Below are 22,254 nucleotides of genomic sequence, written 5' to 3'. Positions count from 1 at the left end.
CACACAAATACATTTACCTTTTAAAAACAGTTTCAAAAAGTGGAAATACATGAATATATAAATAAAAGAAGAAATACAGAAAATATATCTGATTACTTATTTATGTATTTTACAGTTATTTCTTTTTTTTAAATTCTTTTTTGGAAATATCTAGTCGGTCATTTATTGCTGGCCAACTGGACGACATAAAGCACAGTTCTAAGTAATCAAGGTAAGCCAGGTGATCCCAATTAGCATAGGTAAACGCCCCATCAATCTCCACTGCAGGGCCATGTGCACACACAGAAACCACACACAGAAATTGAGAAGAAAGTTGAGAAGTCGAGAATGCCTAAATGAAAGTCTAAAGAGGGTGGAGCACCAGACTCCAAACGTAAAAACCCCTCAACAGTTCTGAGGTGGAGGTACTGCTGCAGGAAGTGAACACCAAACAAGCTGTCATATGTGGTGGCATCAGTAGTGGATACAAAATAACAGAAAAAATATGCATGGGGTACTATTACTCTTGTGAATAAGTGTTATCTTCTTCAACATGTGTTTAAAAAGTGTTACCTAAGTGCTTAGTTTGTTTTCAAAATTTAAACATTTGCTGTTGCAAAAATTGCATAACTGAAACCCCTCGATATAAAAGTTCACTACAATGGTTTGATTTTTATCATTTATTTACAGATGATCTCCTGTTGAGGCAGCCGTCCTCTGAGTTGGAACCTGGCACCTCGCAGCCAGCACCTTCATGCAGCAGTACCTCCATGCGTCCACTCAGGTCCCATTAAACTGTCCCATGTCTGATCTCAGAATCCTGGACAACCAAGAGAGAATGGCCCAAACACTTTCACAGATAGCCTCAACACTGACCACAATCTCCAAGACACTTGAAGAATTTAATGTTTAATTCAAATAATAATATAATAATACAAATAAAGATATGCGCTCAAACCTAATTGACTTTTAAGTGATGTGTTTCTTTCTTGATATTAATTGTAGGCTATAAATAATCACACTGTAAAAGTTAAATTAATTTTAAAGTCTTTATTTACAAACAATTAATTGCTGTCAAACTTGGACAGCAAGTCTGTTGTTGGAGGAGTGGGCAAGGACGCACATCCTCTTGTTGTTTGTGTTTATTTGTTTTAAAAGACCATAATGCTTTGTAAAATAATGACAATAATTATTACAAATATTATAAATTATACAAATGTAATTTAAATCCCATAATATTATACAACTGTAGAATTGAAGAAAATGCAATAACCAATTATTTTTCACATGCAACATGTCAGCACTCAAACGTGCATAAGTGTGCTCTTGACTGTGTGTAGATTCAGTTCTTACCTAAGAACAAATCCCAAATAAGAAAACATTGGTGAACGGTTGGTGAATGAGGCCCACTGTTATTAGTAACACCTGTGCTTTTCCTGCTATGACAAGTCAATAATGTCTGCTGTGAAACAGGACTATGAATAAACTAAAAGGTGCGTCTATGTTTCTATATTGACATGTTAAAACCTGTTTTGAAAGGTGCATCTGTGTTACTGTGTTAAGAAATGTTACAAGCATAGAAATATGTAGTATTAATAAAAAAGGAAAAAGGAAACAGTGAATGAACTGTATGTCCATGCTGCATATAAAAGAAGGGATAAAAATAGAAACAGTAGAACTTGATAGTAGTGCATAATAATAATTCTCTTTACAGATTCATATTTTACATAAAAATCTTACATATCTTATTAAATAAGATATGTGATATCATTATAAAATACAATTGGTTAACTGAAAACAATATTATACAATAGATTCAACTATGAAACTGTATATAAAACATGTGAAGTTAGTTTCACCTTGACCTGATACAGCTTGCTCCACCAGTGGAAATCAGGCTGTGCTGCATTTATCTGTGGAGTGTGTGTGGTGGGTGGGGCCACACTGTGACTGTTCTGCACATCAACAACAAAACACAACATGAACAGCAGGTTGACCCAGTATGCCCTGGGAACTTAACATAAAATCCATCTGTTGCTGTATTTTACATTACCAAATGTTTTACGATCCCCTCTGAGTCACTTGATGTTTGAAGGGCTGTGTCTTCTGGAAAGCAAGGTCAATTTTCCCCCTGACTTCCTTGTCTTAAACATTCCTTGTAACAAGAGGTCAAAGGTCACTCTGAATAGATCTCATTCAAAACTTCTCAGTAAATCTATGACGTAAACACAAAAGAGTAACAGTCCCACACTGTGTTAGCATAACATGATGACTCACCATACTGAGACCTGCCATAGAAACCATAACCTGTATTGTTACAGGAGTTCACATTTATTTCCACCTGTCCATACAGTCATACAGTGGGGATTTTACCACACAAGACAATAGAGTTCCAGAAATTTGGGGCATTTACAGAATATCATTGACAGTAGGTTTGCTATTTTTTTCTTTTAATTACGATTCAGCTGATGTTCAACCCTGTGTGACTCATGTGTGTTGTAATTGCCACACTGACAGGTGAATTCCAGAGCCTGTGTGCCTCACTGGGTCCTATCTGGGGAATGTGGTTGCAGAACTTCCTGGTAGCAACAGCAGGGTGGAGACTCCTGAGGAGGCCTATTTCCCTCACTTTCCTTTTGGCACACATGAGGAGAGCAGCAGGCAGTGAGGCAGAGCTGGACACTGACTGAACACGCACTGGACTCTCGTTCAGGAGCAGAAGGTAAGCAGCAGTCTGAATGTAGCTGATTTAAAATGTCTCTATTGAACTTTTCAGTTTGTACGCTCTGAAATGGACAACATGTGCTGGTAGGAATTGAGTACAAGGAAGTGTTCCAGGAAAATTATGCAGAGTGACAAACATTAAAAACAGTGCAGTTTCTCTGCAGGTTTCTCCTTATTTTACAGGTTTTGTTGTATATTTGTGTGTTGATTTTTTATTGATTTTTAATCGTTAACAGATAACATTTAGTATAATTTGACCCTGCATTATATTTGCCTTACTATATTTGCTACTTTTATTTGCTTTATTTTGCTGAATATTGATAGATGTGCAAATTGTCTCACTACAGCAGAATACTGAGTTTAACCTTATCAGTCTATTTATTTTCTGCAGTGGAAAGTGATTACATTTACTTAAGTTTATACTTCTGCTACCATATTTCAGACAGAAATTTTGCACTTTCTACTCTACATGTGATAGCTATAGTGAGTTTACTTAGTTTTCAGATTAAAGTTTTCAAAAGCTTCAATATAATCAACTGTTAGAATATGATTATAGATTGAACTACAACAGGATATAAACTTTAAATTAGCCTCATTTAGACCGGCAGAAACATACGAATGCTGCTTCCATGCTGATGCATCAGTAATAGTAATCCAGTAATACTAAAATATATAAGTAAGTAAAGTTTATAGCACATTTCACAGACACCAGTCACAAAGTGCTTCACAGTCAAAATAAATAAAACGAAGATAAACAACAGATAAAACACATAGGCGAAAAACAGGCATAAAACAGTTAACACATAAAATACCACATGCTACCTAAATGTCTGTTCGATGGGTTTTTAACTGCCTTTTAAAGGAGTCCACACAGTGCAGAGACCTCAGACTTATTTGGAGACTATTCCAGAGCTTAGATGTTGCCGACTAGAATGCACGATCTTCCTGAGTGTTGAAACGTGTTCTAGGGAAGACCCTGGTTAGAGGACCTAAGAGCTCGGCTCATGGTGTGGGGGTGTAGAAGGTCCATGATATGATGTAGAGCCTGGCCATGTAGGGCTCTATAAGTAAGCACCAGAATTTCAAAATTAATTCTAAAATTAACAGGAACAGGAGCAGTTAAAATAGGTGTATTGTGTGACCACCTGTTGGATCATGTTAAAAGCCTAGCAGCAGCATTTTGTACGGTTTGTAAACAGTCCAAGGAAGATTTATTAAGGCAGGTAAAAAGAGAATTACAGTTGTCTAGACCATAGACTGTATAAAAATAATGGATGTAGCAATTGTGACATCATCCATTGGTTGGTGGACTCATGTTTTGAAGCCTTAAGTATGGCAATTTGACCGTCGCCATCTTGGATTTTTTGAAGCCAGAAGTGCTAGCTTGGTTAGCGTGGTTAGTCTATGATTAACTGTGATAATGTCAATGCTAATGCTAATATTTGCAAGTGAAAAATGGGCTTAAAACTGTTATAACAAAAATGTACTTACTGGAAAAAAACATCTGACTCCTTAGAGGGTCTTTTAGCACAACCAAACACTGAACAAGACTTTTTAGGTGACCAAAATGTTACAATTAACTTTCATGAACTGAAAACACACTGAAATAGCAACAGCTACGGTTATGTCTATACTAATCTAGGGTTACGCCATGTTCACGTTACCTTACCAATGTTGTCGCCGTGGTAGCTACTTGTCAATCACAACATAGCTATGCCCTAAAGCATTCCCTGCTGTATTCAAATTTAAATTAAACGGAACCATAATTTACAAAATGAACATCATGTTGTATTGAAGAAGATGCTCTATGTGAAAAGTGCCTTGAGATTACTTTTGTTGTGATTTGGCACTATATAAATAAAATTGAACTGAATTGATTATTCTCTCACAAATTTTAAGCTCAGGTTTGATGAACCAAACTACTTGATATATCGGGGCCTTGCCTTTTCTAACATTTTTATGTCATGCCTACTAGCAGTAATTCCCATACAGTATGTATGTACAATATGTTTTTTTTACTTTCCTCCCTTTGTTAAGCTAATGTGTTTCATAGTTATTAGATTTTTTCTCCATTGATCAAATCTAATTTTAGTTGTCATTTTCTTATTCCTTTCTCAGTAAGATGTCTTCAAGCCCCTTTTTTAAATTTCTTTTATTGTCTCACCACCACAGTTATTGTTGTTTGAGAAACAGCAATTTCTCTCTTTTTACTCAAGTGTAAACTGTATAAAATACAATTTGGTCTTGATGGGCTTTCTCAAGCCTTTGTCTTGCAAAGTGTGTACAAATATCAATTTTATCAATAAAGTATTATTAATATAAACAAATTATAAATACAATTCAGTAAAATCTAATTTCAAGGTAGAAATTACTGTACATTGTAAATGCAGTCAATGGTCAAGAGTAAAAAAAACTGACCTTTGCTGAAAACAAAAATGCAACAACCATGTTTATGGTTGATTTTTATGTCTGTTGTTCTTGATTTTGCTCTCCTCTTTTCTCCAACATCCAGAATGCTTTACACTGAGTTACTGCGGTTGTGGGATGAGGCGGTGCAGGCTGTGGATGCCAAAGACTGGCAAGGAGCTCTGGCTAAACTCAAGGAGATCACTGAACCCACGTCTCGCACTCTGTTCACCGCTGCCTCTGCGCACCTGTCTCTTGGACAGCTGGATCTGGCCCTGAAGGTTTCTTGATCCTTATTTAACCATAGTTGCTCCTGGGGGCTTGATGACTGGCCACTCTTTGGGCCACTGAAACCAGATGTCTAGATATGAACATGTTAGTTAATCTGAAATCAAAAAAAATTCTCTTTTCTTTTCATCATCCATCATCATTACTTAAATAATGTAGCAGATCTCTTTTAGCTTTATATCATCTTTGTCCTAAGAGGCTGTTTTCATACTTGTGACACCTGTTTACCCTTGCCTTTTTCATCAGGTAGGAATGAAGCTAATTAAATGCCTTTTGAGAAATGCATGAAAATCCTGTAAGATTTTCTGATATTGCACATCTCCAACCAGTCTAAGTGTTTTATATGAATTGCTGTCTGGAAGAATGTCATAAGGGTTGACAAAAGCGTTCCCCCTCTCAGTTCCACCCAGGCTTCTTCTCCTTAAACCCAAAATCGGATTTTTTTGGCTGACAAAGATGGCAGGGAGTGGTAAACCCAAATCCAAGCTTTATACTTCCCCTTCACAATGTTTAGGACACTTTACAGCCATGTTTGTCTGTGACGTACCTGTCAATGGTTAGTGCAGTTGTTAAAAGATAGTCTTCAAACCTGCTTGCTAGGTACATCAGTCTGGGCTACACAGCTTGCTAAATACCAACAGTGTGAAAAAAAGGAAACAAAATGTAACACATGCACTTCCATCTGTCTGTGTCCCACCTGAACTTGTCTTTTTCTTTCCGTGTCCAGGCTTTGGACCTCACCATTGCCAAGGATGAACGTCTCGCTGTTGGCTTCTTCCAGAGAGCAGCAGTGATGATGCAGCTTGACAGGTAGAAGGCAGCCCTGCATCCCAAACTTACAGTCTACACCACATTACAGCAAGACAAGAAACAGCACAGTCTCTCTCTTGCAAATGAAGAGTCAAAACATGCCCTTGTTCAATTCAATACACTCAAAGGTTTTGCTGCTACAATCTTACTTGGTCTGGTGTAACTGACATTACTGATTTAATTACTCTTCTGTATGTGTGCTACTGTTATACTATGCTTTAGCATGTCACAGATAATGGAGAATTTTTGGAAATGAAGGAAAAATCAGTGTCTATTGTCCTGTAACTGCCACCTTTGACCACAGTTCTGTTAGAGGTGCTAATAGTATTGTTGCTTCTTTAATATAATGTACTACATTACATACCTTTCTAAACAGGTAAGTGACAAGTCAATCTTGTGTTTAAACCAATGGGCTATCAGTTTTAGAGAGAAAGGCAGTTTGATAGTATAGGACGACAGAAAAAAAGCATTTCTGAAAATTTCTGGTGACTTTATCTGTTGGACTTTGTAGTTAGACCATGGATGTAGTAAATATATAGCTAACACCAACAGCCCATTAGCTTAGCATACAAAATGTAAATGGGGAAATAGTTAACCTGCTCTGTCCAAAGGTAACGAAATCCACCAGCACCTCTTAACTTCACTAAAGAACACATTACACCTCGTTTGTTGAATCTATACAAAAGACAAAGTGGAGGTCACCGTGCCCGGACAAGAAATAGTTTGGCATACAACCCCCACTTAAATCATAATGTGCTGTTTTTTACACTTTGGTTTTTGTATGGAGCTTTTGTAACAACTTTTAAAGGATTCAAATGAGACATCATATGGCTGTAAAAACAACATCATATTTGGATTATGGATCATTTATGAAGGGTTTGAGTCCAGGTTGCTGCATCATTGTCTCTACAGGTTGGAGGAGGCTCTGTCAGACTGTATCTGGGCACAGAAGCACATGAGAGGAAACATCGTCATTGACTACAAGCAGCTGGGACTGCGATTCAAACTCTACAGCTGGCAGGTCTGACACTGGCCTTGCACACATACACACACACTGCACCATACACCTACACTCGCATAGAGAAGCACCAGTCACCCAGCAGGCCTCTCTTGACACATTACAATGAAAAATATGGAAACCCAATCCATGAGGTCTATCAGTGCTGAGGAATGAAAACAGAGAGAACTGCCATCACCTCCAAAGATACACCTCTAGCTAACAAAGCCTCATTGATGGAGGTTAAACAAGAGGTTACACAACATCACATATTTCTCAGAGCACAGATAAGACATCTTGTAGCTTCCTACAGATGATGCACCTGTGCCCTCAGCCAGTCAGAAACAGCTGAACTGTGGCAGCTTAGTGCAGCTACCATGTTTACAACTGGGGTTTAACTCGTGACATTAAAACTCAATGGAAATATCACAACAGATACAGTCAGCATCAGCTGCCTTCTGATCCGATGAAAAGTCCTTGACCAGCACACTCCAATGAGCTGACTCATTCTAAAGCAACATTTTGATTCACACAAGCATGCAGGATAATGATGATTGTAGCCTTATTAAATGGACTTGAGGGTGAAACAATAGTTGGTAGATTGCAGAACCAAGGTTAACTTGTGGTTGGTGATAAAGAGAGGTATTTGTTTGGACATTGCCTTGCATACATTTATACACAGATAGCATAAAGATCATGCTAAATGGGCACTTGAACATCCTTGAAAACTGGGCATTTTCAGTGGTGACCTTGTGCTGGGTGGTAATCAGTGGGTGTAAATAAAAGGTACAACCAAAAAACTCATCACAATCTATTTTTAAAAATCCTTTCACTGCCTTTCACTATGTAACTGAGTTCATTGCTTTATCCTTAAAGCTGCATTATATCCATATTTTGTTCATGACCAATGGATTGAATGACTGTGATGATGTAAAAAGTGTCACTAGATGATGAACCCACAGAGACTTATCACCCAACTTTTTTAGCCTCTTTTAGGTTATTGTTTTTGGTTTTAAGGCCAATAAATTTCACTTTCATTCTTATTTGTTGCAACAAAGAGCAATTTTTCACCAAAAATAAGCTCTGATAAACCGACAACATACTTCTTTTCCAGCACCAAATGGTGGACAGACAAATGTGTAAAAAGGCAACAGTTTGCTAACACCTTTATAAGGAGATAACATGTCCATGTCTTCAGCTTGCTCCTCTGCTCCCAAGTGTTCAAAAAATCAATGTGGCTTTAAAACTTATAATCCTGTATAAAGGATGTCTAAATCTATCTAAATACAATACTTAGTGTCAATAAAAAGAGTGTTGGTCACTGAAATCATTGAAGTCTCACTGTCTAACGTCCCACTCCAACATCCTTACGAACCCAATTAAATAATCATTATTTGAATTATCAAATAAAAGCCAGGCGCTTCATAAAAAAGAAGAGAGAAGAAAGCAGTTTCGTAGCTGACAGTTTTTTTCACAATGGAATAACAGACAAATGTTCCCTTGTCTTCAGCTCTTAGTTGTTGGAATGTCTCCATTACAGATTCCTAGAGTGACAGAAGTAACTATTGTTTAGCTGCCATCACAGGAAGGCGTTTCCACAGAACTGTATTTTAGGAATTATGACGAGCATTAGAACAATTGAAATCAAAAAATGAACAATTGAAGACAGTGAACTGCACACTTAAATATACACATAAAGGATCCAAATATCACCAAGGTAGTTTGACAATTTCTATGACACAATAAAAAAAAAGAATGAACAATGCATCCTGCAACATTTCTTTGACAAATATAATTCCTGAAGATAGAAAAACTTGTGAAATTGGCACAGGTCTCTGGCTAGTTAAAGCACAGCTCCAACAGAAGCATATAATGCACAGACATGTCACTCTGATGAATACCTGAATAATACTGCAGCTTTTTAGCCGACGTAGCTGAAATGTGCTTGCTGATAGCTCCGTCCTCCAGTGTCTTAAAACTCCAGTGCATGGGGAGTTTTGTTCCAAAAATAGAAAGTAAGTTGTGAAAAACAGAAATATCAGTTAGGTAATCATTGAATCACTGGTACTGATATGACTGTGAAAGTCTCTCTAATCCTCACATTTATAAATGTCCATGTAAAATGTTTTTCACACAACAGTAACGATTATATGAATATTATTGAGAGGGTTCAGAGATGTACGCTTGTGATGTCCCTAGGTGTTATATAATGCAGCAGCTGTGTACTGTCGGATGGGCCAGTGGGAGCAGGCCAAGGAGGTCCTGCTGTCAGCCTCTCAGGAGAGAGGAGGAGGTCGAGGGGGAAACGTAGAGGTGGCTTTGGACAGCGTTGCGGTGAGTGTCATGAACTTCCACAACTCTGAAAGGGCATGAGACTGAATTTAGACAAATTTCCAAACACAATTACCCTTGCACTGTTAATTTTATTTACGTAATTTTAGTATGTTTTCTGTTACATTTCCAAGAATGTCTCAACAAGGAAATAAAGATTAGGTTTTAAAGTTAAACTTCCTGGAAGTCAGTCATTGGCAGTGCTCCATGGCCATGCTGGTGTGCTGCTTTTCACGTAGCTTGAATGCAGGTGTGGTTGGTATAAGGAGGCAGGTATGATGCTAAACCCCTATCAGCTGATAATCAATCAGCAGCAAGATTCTGTAGTTATCTTGTTGAGAATGAGTCATACATGTACTGAGCTAATAAAACACTCTATGCAATTGTCATGTCTGCCAAACTTTAAGTTCAACTGACAACTGAGTAAACTCTGTCCTCTGATAAAGATCACAAGATGTGACTGAAAGCCTCGGTAGAAATCTAGTATGTGGACCTTGAGTTAAATTGGCAGCAGGGGTCTATGGATGGCAATGTCAGTCTGTCAGTCAGCCCAGCACTTTGGTTGAGACTCAAACATTTCAACAGCTATCGGATGGATTGCCACAGAATTTTGGAGTTGCAAATATATCTGGAAACTGTGAGTGGCATCCCAACATCTAGTTTCAATCAGAATAACATCACATTAAGGAAGTAAAAAGCCCACTGATACCGTATGTAATGTAGATCTTCAGTATATCAGGGGATTCATTGATTATCCTAATGAAACTCTTAAACAAATGTTTGACTAAACAGAGGAAGGAGGTCCTGGCTCCTCTCCTGGTGCCTGAGGGTTTGGTGTTTCGTCCCAGGAAACAGGATGTGGAGCAGCTCCAGCAGAGAGACTTTCTGGGCAAAGCAAAGGTAAAGTGCCTCCATGGTGAATGTTGGGTGTATTGAAAGATATCTTTGTCCACAACACATCGTAAGTAAGAATACCTGTATCTGTCCTTAGCGCTGGATACCCAGAAGTCTGTTAAATCCTTGCTTCACAAGATGATATTAATGTCTGAAAGAGATATAACTCTCTATCTTGAAAGCAAAGGACCATGTCAGGAATCTTGGGGTTGTTTTTGAGAATGCTCAATTTCAAGAATCATAACAATAGGGCAATATCTGAAAATCATCTTTTTATCACTTATGTAAACATCTCATAAATGCTCTCCTTTGCTGGCAACAAGAAACTCATACATGCTGTTGTATCAACTAGACTGGATAACTGGATAACTTGTGCACTCTACGCAGGAGCACTATTGCACATTTACAACCAATACAAACCACTGCTGCAAGAATCTTAATCTGAACCACGAAGAGAAACCACAATCACTCATAAATCCTTGCACTGACAACCTCTGTCTTTTAGAAGTGACCAACCACCAACCATCACGTAGTAGAGTGCTCTATTGCAGAGACAACTTATTTGTCTGTGTCAATGGTGTCAATGGGGGCCCAACAACAAATGTGGTCAGCCTTACATGAGACCACTATGTTGTATTATCAAAGAAAACCTAGAAATATTGTTATTTTCAGACTGGACTAGTCATGGAAGTAGATGTAAACTCAAACAGTTTTGGACATGTGGCAATTAACAATCAGTTGGTTGGTTAAAACAATGTATTGCTTTCAACTGTTTGTAGGTGTTGATCTCTTTAATTTCAGAAAGTACAATCTTTTCAGAAACAAATTGTCTGGTTACATCCAGAATGATAAATGGGACATTCAAACTGGTTATTTCAACAAAATATGCAGCCCTTGAGATATATGCTTACAGATTTGAAGTAAAAACTCTACATCCGAAGTCAGCTGCTCAGGATTCAATCATGTATGATGCTCTACTTGCAGGTGATTTCCTCCATGATTCCCAATGATGATTTTGGAGGCTTCGAACCTCTGAGGCTGCAGGTAAGACTGACCACAGTGTCAGTGTGGATACATTCCTGATATTAATGTCAGTCACTGCCTTGCTAACTGTCACTCTGTCCTCTCAACAGAAGCCTGGTTTCTATGAGCCCAAAGTGGATGGAGCTCAGTGAGTATCACCAGTCACATACTGATCTGAGCCTTTAATATTACTGTGACAAAGCAATATTACTATTATTCAACACATTCAAGTAAAAAGATGCGACTGATTTTGTTTTTTCACTCTCTGTCAGGGATTCTCGATACATGCGTATGCAGGTTCCTTACATGGCTCGGGGCCCGGGCCAGTTGACAGTGCCGGGAGGGGCCATGGTATTTTTATTTGGTGAGGAGGACAGGGATGGGATGGCAACTGTCATATATGATGGACAGGTGAGGAAAAAGAGAAGCAGCTGAATCTAGTATAGTCAGCCAAAGATACAGGTTTAATCTTATAGGTTAAATTTCATTTAAGACAACAAGGTGTGTTGTGAAAAATTGTGTTTCCCTACTTGAGTTTTAAAACAATTGGCTAAAAGACGCTAAGAGGAGCTGCAGAGTTGGTGATAATATTCAGTGGATTTGTCACTACGAGCAACTCCTTTTAGATTTCGCATTGTAATTTGATCCATCATTAATATAGCAAGTATAATTTGTTGCAGCTTTAAATTCAGTTTAAAACTGTGTTGGTATAAATGCAAATTGACTCAAATTGATATATAGTTATTTATCAGTGTGTGTGCTTACAGGAGTGCTATTATTACAGAAATGGCTGGCAGGGACGTAGTCCAGATTTTTGAGATATTGAGGTCATAAATGCCCCCGGAGCGCCCACTCCCTAAAGAAATATACTACTAGTCAGCAAAATTAAAAACTGTAATCTGTAACATATTTTTTATGAGTAATATTTTCTATTTCTTTACATTTTATCTCCCTACAAAACCTTTAGGATAATGCTATAATTATGGGGAGAAAAATATATAAAAACAATCAAAGTTAATTGTATTTAATCTTCAAAACCCACCATGTATAATTTGCACGCAATTGCAGAGCAGAAATCCTCTTCAGGTTGTTAAAACCACCTGATTCTCACAGTACTGAGTATTTGATGGCTGTGGTCCTGGTGGCTTTTGACAAAACAGCATTTTTTGTAGGTCAGAAACTTTATATTTCATTTTTTGATTTTTATTTGTATTTTTCAGAGAGGACTTCTGCCAATGTCCCTTCTCGAGCCTGCAGAAGTCAAGACGACCAAAGGCAAAAAGGAGAATGTAATGTATTTGTTCATGTAATGATATACTTTGTGATGCTTTAGCCATCATATTTCAGGCTCGTCCTGAGAGGAACACAGCCTGGGCTTTAATAAAGGCACTTCACAGATTGCTCAAAATGAGATTGATGCTGTGCAGAGCTTTATCTCTGCGGGCAAAACTGTTGTGTCAGGGAAAATACATTAAAATGCCCTAAAAATTCCTGCCACAGTTAACAGCCCTTCAGCCAGAACAGTCACAAGAATACTCTGCTCATTTCAACAAAAATACTGCGCTCCTGCTGGGAGAAAAATTCAATGTTTTTTTTCACAGTTGAAAAAATAAATTTGCTGTCTTGTCTTCTTCCACAGAGAGTCCCCAGTGGGATCCCCCTCCCACCAGAGCTCAAGCCACCCACTCGCCCACAGGCCCGGCCCAGCCCTGCAGCTCCTCCTCAGGGTAAAAACCAATCCTACTCTGACTCTTACTCTGACTTCTCCTGTCACAGGAGAGGAAGACCTCTCCTCCTTCTTTCCTCAGATCTGCAATAGGAAGCACTTCTCAATTATGACAGATATTTTATTATTTTATTTATATTTTTCATCTGTGCAGTCTGGCACTGTGGCTCCATCTTCACTACATGGTTGCCTGTGATTTCCATGTTCATGGAATCTGAGTTTACTGTTGCACTGAATTTACTTTTAAAAGATGAAGGCCAGTGCTGATGCTTGCTTCTGCAGCAGGGTGCAAGGACAGAAAAGTCACATTGTAGGTCTGTAAGTGTGTCCACCCAATATTTTATTTTGGGGCAAGACATCTACTTCCTACTGGCCAGAATGTCAGTATATTTGGTATGGTAACGCTTTATTTTTCTCCAATCATTTCTTAGGAAGTTTCCTAGAAAGAACCTTGCAATTTGGGACTAATTACAGCAAAAACAAAAGTTCTGAGACAGTTACAGAGTTCAGTTTGTTGAGTTATTGATGTGCAGAGGAAGGAACCTAAGTTAAAATTTAAACTGTTTTAAATGTGAAATCTAAGTTCATTATTCATTGAGTATTGTAAACTTTATTCTCCATATATTTTGAATCCTATTCTTGCATATAGACTCATATTACATTTTTACATGTTCAGCTCACTGCAAGTAAAAGACTCAAAAGATCAGTGCATCATTCCAAAAGTGCGTGTTATGTGGGGCAAAGGTGTATGCCACAAGATTTTTTAATTTCCTTTTTTTCACTGTATATACTTAATAAAGTTTCACAAAAGAGCAACGTGACATATGAATTAACTACAGTACATTTTATGTTATTTATTATATTATTATATTGAAATAAACAATAAATAAAACATTAAACATGCTCTAGGTTACACTTGTAATTTACTGCTAACTAGTTCAGAGAGTATCGATTGACTACAAATTACAGAGGTCTTTCATGGAAAATTTTTAGGAAATTATGATGAAATTATGGATCCATAACTTAAAGTGTTACCAGAATTCATAATCTCCAGAGGATGATTCCTGATTATTTTGGTGATCCCCTGTTTTCTTATTGTTTCCTGAATGCATTCTTGTTCCTAAAGGGATAAACACTTTTGGTTTTAAAGGGATAGTTTGCATTTTTTGAAGTGGGGTTGTATGAGGTAGTTCTCCAGAGTCAGTGTATTACCTGCAGTTTGGAGAAGCAGACAGGAGTACTGGTGCAGAAGCTAAGCAATGTACTGCTGTGAATGGAACCAACAGCAAAACATATTTTAGCCACCTAAATAAAGGCCCATCCAAAAAAAATCGACATCAGTTTAAGTATATGCTATATTTAAAATATTTTCACCGCTCTATCTTGCCGTCAGACAGCTCTTTCCTTTGGCACTACATTTTCTCAATCATAGAACTTCTATATTCCTGTTTATACAAGTGTAATTTGCGCAAGTTTGGCCGCGGGATTATTTATGTTTATTTGCCTCAAACAGCCAGCGAGTATCGACAGGCACAGACTAGTCTCCACCAGGACAATGAGAGCCAGCCAGTGATGTTACTGAAGCTCAGCCTGCCTGCCAATATATTGGCTCAGTTCTCCTACTAACAACAGTCACACCAACACTTATCTGTAACAGATACATTATCAACTCTTCTCTGTTGGCTCTGCTGTGATAAACTGCATTAACCTGTCACACAAAACTCCCCCCAAAAATCTGTTTATTTACTAACCATTCCCAGACGACAACTACGGACCTTAAAGCAGTATGAACTCAAAATAAACTTAGATTTTGCTGTGATTTAATTGCAATAAACGAATCAAAAGGATGCCGAAATAACTACATCATGATGCCGATTTGTGAAAAGTCTGAATTCCTTTGTCAGATCTTTCCACAAGACTACAAGCAAACAACTTTTAAAATGCTTATTTTCGGATCAATAAGAGCTAAACATTGTAGCTGCTCCATCGACACTGCCATAGATAAAGATAATGCCATATATATGGCAATGACCCATTTAAACACCTAGATGTCTACTAGTTTAAATTTAAAATTTTATAAAGTCACAGGCATTTAGCTTGTTATTGATGACAGCAGCCGAGGGGGGTGTGTGACTCCGGTGTTAGTTAAAAAAAAACAAACTCTTCCAGCCAGTAAACGGCTACGGATAACAGCAGAATCCGGTGCGACTGGTTTGGTAATCCGGTGTGACCGGTGTGCAGCAACAACGTGCTCCCCGGCTCTCCCCTCCAGAGCTGGCCACCTCTCAGCAGCTGTCTGTCGGCAAGCCACGGCTGAATCCCCCGGTCTGGCCCCGTGATACGTGCAAAATATTTGCTCAAGTTGAATATTTTCAATTTCGTGTCATGCGCGCCATGAGTTTCGTGAATTCGCACCATTCGTGTCACGTTATTTGCGTCATTTGCGTCGTCCGGCGCTAATTTACATCTATTCGTGTCTTTACATTGACTTCATATGTAATCTCATTGTGTGAAAAATTTGCTTTGTGTTTGGTGTGAACACAACATTACACTGCATATCAACTGTTTGGGTCACAAAGTGCTTCTGCTGGGAATGTACTGACCCAAATCTACTGCAGGTGATACACTGACTATAGATAACTACCTCATACAACCTGTCCCTTTAATGGCCCCATGACCTTTCCCCCAGCACCACACTCAGGACAAATTTGATTGATTTGACCACAGAAGCTGCAGTATGCATTGTAGGTGCAATATTTTTGAAAGTATTTTAAAGGACTTGTTCATGTTGGATTAAAAGTTTTAAAAATAAAAATAATGAAAATATAAATGTTCAGTCTCAATATTTAAAGCCAAATCATTTGTTCAAGAACTCTTCACTGTAGAACCCAAAGAAACAAGTTGATTCTTAGATGTCGGAGTAATTCTCCGGAATAGTGGAGAATGCCACATGTATCTGTCTAATCATCCATCAGGTTTCTATTGTGTGCGCATGTGTGTGTGCTCAGACTACACCTGTACTGTATTTTCTCAGCAGTGCGTTTTGCCTCAGACACTCCACCACCATCCTACACCACTGCCACCCACGCGCCGCTGCCAGCCTCAGAGCCTCCTAAGTACACAGCCAACGCGGCAAGCGACCAGGTAATAACGCCCCTCTGAAAGCCAGATTCGTCTGTGCTGAGAGGTGGAATCAAATCGAAGTTCTTTTCCTCGCACACCCAGCTTATGACACACATAGCCTACACCTAAACTCATTCTCTTTCTACCTCATCTAAATATAGAGGGTTGGTGTGGACTTTTGAATAAACTGCTTTGTCAGGTTGAACTTAGCAGGGGGAATGCTGATGTGTCCTGATTAAGTCACTGTGACGCTCAGGGGAGGCAGAGGTAGTCAGTGTTTGGATATAAATATTCTGCACTATTTGAGAGTTTTTGTGTCTCTGCATGGAACAGTGACCTGAAAAGATTCGTTCTTACCTGAAATAACTAATGGACTTCCTGTTCCAAATTTACCATTAAATAACAGTTCCTCTCCGTTAATGTTACCCAGGAAGATTTCAGTTTTAAGTGATGAGTCAGCCCTTGATGAGTGAACCATGGCAACCTGCCTCAGCTAGAGACGTGTTATTTGATAACTCTAACCAATTAGTTGAATCACCATGTACAATGTATGTATGACGCAAATGCATTCAGCAGTCTGGTTGTATTTAATTTATTCCGATCTTACGGGAAAGATACATCCAGTAGATCTGAGGCTTGAAGTTGATCTATGGTCACTGTCAAACTTTTTGGTTACTGCACCAAAGTCTTTGGCAAAATATATACAGGTGGAAAGCAGATGTTTAGAATAGACATTCATTAAATTTAAATTTACAAATGATTTTTTTTGAGTTGTCCCCCTGAATTTGTTCAATAATAATCTAGAAATGTCCCAAAGTGCAAGCATAGAAAGTGGTTTGTTTTGGGTCCCTCTGGCCACCAGGGGCCCCTGTAGCAGCAAAGTACAAATGTGCTGTGGATCATATGATAGCATTGATACAATGAATGATAATTTGAGCAAGCAGATTAATAAAGCATGTGTTCATTTGTAACCTGTGTGTAGATTAATAAACAGTGAACAGTAGTTACAGGTTATTTTGAATGCTAAATCATATTCTAGAAATCTTGCTTCTAAAATCTGCTCAGTCCATCGTTCGGTTCTGTAGATTGAAATATCTCAACATCCAAGGATGGATTGCCATGATATTTTGTATAGACGTTCATGTGTCCCAAGGGACGTATCCTATTGACTATGATGAATCCCTGACTCTTCATCCAGCGCCAGCCACCATCAGGTCAAAGTTTTAAGTCCAAAAAACAGAGCCAGGCTGTAGACTCTCTCGTTCATTTGCACTTTACATGAGAAAGACTGTACAGAACTGTAATAATCAGATACAGTATTTATTTGTGCTTGTATATTCATTTGCAAACCTTCCCAATCATTTTTTTAGAAGTGAGGAAAATATTAATGTGGTTTTCTTGCCTAAATGTGTTGTATGCTGGTTTATAATAGGGTTGGTAGGAAAACTGCTTTCTCATTAGGGCCCCAAAACAATTAGGCAGGTTCTATCTATGTAAAAGCCACAAATAGACCATTATGGGACACTCAAAATTCTAATAATAAAAGTATTACTACTACTGCCGCTAGTATTCCTGTTAGTGCTGATGTTAATATAGTTACCTAACATATCATACTCACCAGTGAATCTTTGATATTAAACTAATATAACCCTTTGGCTGTACTTTCAGTATCTTTAAATGTGTTCTGCTCTGCGCTCCCAGTATGCCAGCTCATCTCAGGGGGCAAAGGCGGACTCTCTGGTGGTGAAGGTCCACTACACATACACCGTGGCTCTGTCTGTCCCTCTGGACACACCGTACCATGAACTGAAGGAACGAATCGCACAAAAATTGGGCCAGCCAGCGTCTCATCTGCGCCTCAGGTAACCACAGGCCTGCCAACCCACTTCTGTCTCCTTGAATTTCAACAAGTGATACCTCATTTCTAAAAATATGCTTTTCTTTGTCCACTCCACCCTGTGGGTCCAATATGTGTTCTGGTTAAGAGATGTTAGCATGAGACACATTGGACACTGAAGCTGTGGCTAGATGGACATGAGAGTAGAGTCCAAGAACAGCAGCATAGCAGTGGTGCACTATTATCATGAGATAAAACAGATTATGAAAACATGACATTACATCCCATGGGGCCACCAGGCTGATGATTTGTGCAGTTGTCAAACATAAATAAGATCTTGACAACAACATCATCTGTTTCTCCCTCTTTACTCCCCTCCCCCTCAACCTCCATTCCCTCTCTCTCTCATCAGACATAAGCAGCATGGCTCCCAGGTGCTGATTCCTCTGAGTGGGGAGGTGGAGCCGGGCCACACTATGCAAGAGGTGGCCGAGGCTGGCAGAGCCACTCTGTGGTGCCAGGTGAGGATTTAAACTCACAACTACACATCCAGGCTTGAAACTTACATCATCCAGTGTACCAAAGCAGGGTCATCACCAGGGCTTGCAGTTGCAAACCTAACATTATAAAACTGCACTAATCAATATATATTAACGGTGGGTTATTAATATCAGTTTATTAATGCACAAACAAGTTCTTCAGTCCAGAGCAGAGTTTTTCAAACTGTGAGGTGCAGGAGATATTCCTTCTATGGGTCATAAGACAGACATTATAAACATGTTTTTAGATTCAGTGCATCTTACAGTTTCCAAGGATATTATTACCAGTGTCCATCATGCATAAACATCCTGAGGTCAGCTTGGATACCATAGAAAAAAGACGCTCCTTAGAACTTACCTGAGAGTCATCACATTTTCCTCAGGATTTCAGTGATCCAGTAATAGTTGTCTGTACATCCATGGGTACATTGCACAGCAACAGGAGTCGCTAATAGCTAATTCAACATACTTACAATGGTGCCAATTTGCCACAATGTAAACAAACGTAGGCAAAAAAAACTGGGCTCACATTGTAGCACACAGATAACCGACTGAGACAGTGTTCAACACTGAAAATTATTTGGATTCCTAGGGTGGGGCAAAAAAATGACAGTGCTCATGTTGAGCTGGCGCCTGAGCCTGAATCACTCATTCACTGGCAGTAATAACTATTTATTCATTTAGAAAATATAGAGCAGCTGGAATATTCACAATTTTATCATATTTGCCATAAATCTGGCAATAATTTCCACTTCTAATGTGCACACTGATGGTTTTTGCGAAAAGCTATTGTTCCATTTGGATATTAGGGTTTCAATTCAATTTAATACAAAGTGAATATACCCTCTTCAATTCTTTATGCTTAGTGTCTTTTAGGCATTAATGATGAAACAAGCTGTAGTAACACTGATATTATTTTGACATTTTGGGTGAGGATGTTGCAGTTTTTTCAAGCGGATGGTTCAAAGAAAATACTCATAGAGGGCCTTGCTATTTTAAAAAGTGAAATATAATGTTAACAGATTGATGAATTATGCCGCCAGGAAAACATCTACTTTACAGCTATACTAATACCTTCCCCTCATGTGCTGTCTTACCTCAGTCAGAAGACCCCCTGGCGAACCGTACCATCCTCTACCAGATGGTGGCGCTGTATGACTATGCTGCTCAGGGCCCAGAGGACCTGGAGTTCAGCGAAGGGGACACTATCGACATCCTGGGTGAAGGTGAGGCCTTGCAGGTCAACATCATATTGAATGACTCCTCACTGGAATCATAAAAAAGTCATTTGTCTCGTCAGCAGCCAATACTGTCATCTGAAATACTCTCACTGCCTCATCCTGTGTTCAGATGTGTGTCTCACTGCCTCTTTATGTTTCCCTCTCACATTCTCTTGTAGTTAATGAGGAGTGGCTGGAGGGACACTGTGCAGGCAATATAGGCATCTTCCCCAGCTGCTTTGCCTACAGGGAGAATGCCAGCATCACTCAGAGCTCCGAGTTATAAAAGTAGACCATGTGCGGTTATTTGTAATAAACACCTTTACCTGTAAATGCCGGCTATGTAGACCCTCCAAAGAACCACTGTAGTGTACCAACACTCTTGTAGGGACTTACAGTGCATCTGTTGACTTTATCATCCTTCTAACATGTGTCTTATAATGTATCACTATAACATTGCTATAGTGACTCAGAGTATGTCTATGGTACTGAAACCTGCTCTAACTGCTGATTTTCTATGTTAACACTGTAATATTCCTGTTGTATTATATAACACTAGTAATACGTTTCGCCTGTGGTATCAAAATTATATTACCGTCATGTTTTAAAGTATTTTAATGATCCTGCTACAACAACTTTAAAGTGTGTTTTTTTCTGTATATTAAGTGTTTTCTGGGTCAAATTTGACCCATATTTTTTCAAATGGATTTTAAAGTCACCAGAGGGGGTCAAATCAAGGTAAAGGGTGGTTATGGGGAATCTTGAAAAAGTCCAACTATAGATTGGCATGTCTATGTATTTCTGTCATTGGGGCTGTGGGGACAGAGTTCAAGGGGGACCTTGACTCTGTCACGAGAACTGGCTGTGTTCCCAACACATCGCCACATTTGTCAGGGTTCCCACCCAGGTGGACTCCCGTAGCCCTTTGAGGTGTTACGGGGGAATCTTGAAATAGTGGAAGAAAAAAAACTGTGCATTGGATTGCATATATTGCATATATGGTGTACACACAGTAGGCACATAGGGTCACAGTGCCTTGACACTGTTGGTGGGGTGGAAGGACTGATTTGGTGGATCTGTTGATCCAAGATGAAAAAGGAGACAATGAGCTGAAGAGGAAATAGTAGAAGAGGAGGACAATATGGAAGAAAGGCCCTTGTAACTTGTCACCACCTTTCCCACACACCAGCCACATCAGCACAGTATCTGAATCTTGCCCTGATCAGAAATTTACAAACTAGTTTTCTTTTATGACTAATACACTCAATGTGGGGTTGATTGTGTACAATTGACAGAGCATGTGGTTTACAGGCAGTGTTGATTGATGGTTTTAATGGTTATAATGAAAACTACCATTCAAAAATATTGTTGCATTCTTCACTGTCAACAAAATTCAAAGAAATAACTATGGCTGTCTTGTTCTCTTGTTTTAGATAACATGAGATCATAATGTAGTGTGATTGTGAATGTATTTTCTCCATTAACAAATAGTGTCAAACCTAACATCCTGAAACATTAATGAAGGATCAATCACCCATTTATTAATGACTACTGACTAATATATGATCATATATGGATGAAAAATACATTTGTGTTTCAAAATTTGGATATCAGGGATTTATAAAGGGTTTATAAAGAGATATTTGAGGTGGGTCAAAAATGACCCACTCCATACTGTGAGGGGTCAGAATATGTAAGGGTTGAGTCCCAATACTTAGCATTTACAATCAGTATATAAACAGTTATAATGGTTTATAACACACTTTAATGTACTTGTCAGCAGATATACGGTAAGTTTTGATTAATGTATCTCTCAACAACTATAACTCCTCCTGTGGGCAGCCATAAGTGGAGCTTATAAACAGATAATGAATGATATATGTCTTCATATTAGAAGACATATATCAACAAGACATAGACAAGGAAGTTATAATTGTTGACAAATACTGTACATTATTCAACATTTAAATTGTCCTTGTGTCTGCTTATAATCAAATCATTGTGTATTATTTATTAAATATTTGTATACTGTTTATAAATGCTAAAAAAAAAAAAGGCTATTCAGATATATTTTCTTAAAGGATTACCGAAGCTGTGTATTGAAGCTCTATATCCTCAAATAATTAAAGTCCCCCTCCACTCAAAAATATGTTTCTGCACATTTTAATTCCCCAAATGAAGCTGTAAATACTAACAGGAATAAACTGTTGGAGAAATACCAAATCCTTTATATATTTGTTGGCCTAAAGGTTGTCAATTTTAAGCACATGGGGTAAAAAAATACTGGAATCAGCCTATAAAATACCCACCATAAGTTGTTAATTTTAGAATATAAACTCCCCCCAGGGTGCAAAAGC

At 38.5% G+C, this 22,254-nt stretch overlaps 1 protein-coding gene and 1 long non-coding RNA gene across 3 annotated transcripts; both read left to right on the top strand.

Moving 5' to 3' along the window:
• Positions 1–219: 219 nt before the first annotated feature.
• On the top strand, positions 220–941 carry LOC121904621. The gene is made up of 2 exons (XR_006098263.1): positions 220–493; positions 670–941. It is a non-coding gene; the product is annotated as an uncharacterized LOC121904621 (long non-coding RNA).
• Positions 942–1,417: 476 nt separating this feature from the next.
• On the top strand, positions 1,418–22,022 carry noxa1 (NADPH oxidase activator 1). 2 transcript variants are annotated; one of them, XM_042420190.1, is made up of 17 exons: positions 1,418–1,472; positions 2,497–2,701; positions 5,216–5,390; positions 6,125–6,207; positions 7,120–7,228; positions 9,404–9,538; positions 10,328–10,435; positions 11,414–11,473; positions 11,563–11,600; positions 11,725–11,863; positions 12,673–12,741; positions 13,092–13,179; positions 16,213–16,322; positions 18,003–18,163; positions 18,551–18,659; positions 19,780–19,903; positions 20,077–22,022. In XM_042420190.1, the coding sequence occupies exons 3-17, from the start codon at positions 5,217–5,219 to the stop codon at positions 20,181–20,183; spliced, it is 1,614 nt and encodes a 537-aa protein (XP_042276124.1). In that variant the 5' UTR covers positions 1,418–1,472; positions 2,497–2,701; position 5,216; the 3' UTR covers positions 20,184–22,022. The 2 variants fall into 2 exon arrangements, with proteins under 2 accessions (XP_042276124.1, XP_042276125.1); XM_042420191.1 differs by lacking the exon at positions 1,418–1,472 and having other exon boundaries at positions 2,600–2,701; positions 16,216–16,322.
• The last annotated feature ends 232 nt before the right edge of the window (positions 22,023–22,254 follow it).

The sequence above is a fragment of the Thunnus maccoyii genome, chromosome 9, assembly GCF_910596095.1.
Source record: "Thunnus maccoyii chromosome 9, fThuMac1.1, whole genome shotgun sequence".
Taxonomy (NCBI): domain Eukaryota; kingdom Metazoa; phylum Chordata; class Actinopteri; order Scombriformes; family Scombridae; genus Thunnus; species Thunnus maccoyii.
This window is presented reverse-complemented; position numbering and strand designations above follow the sequence as displayed.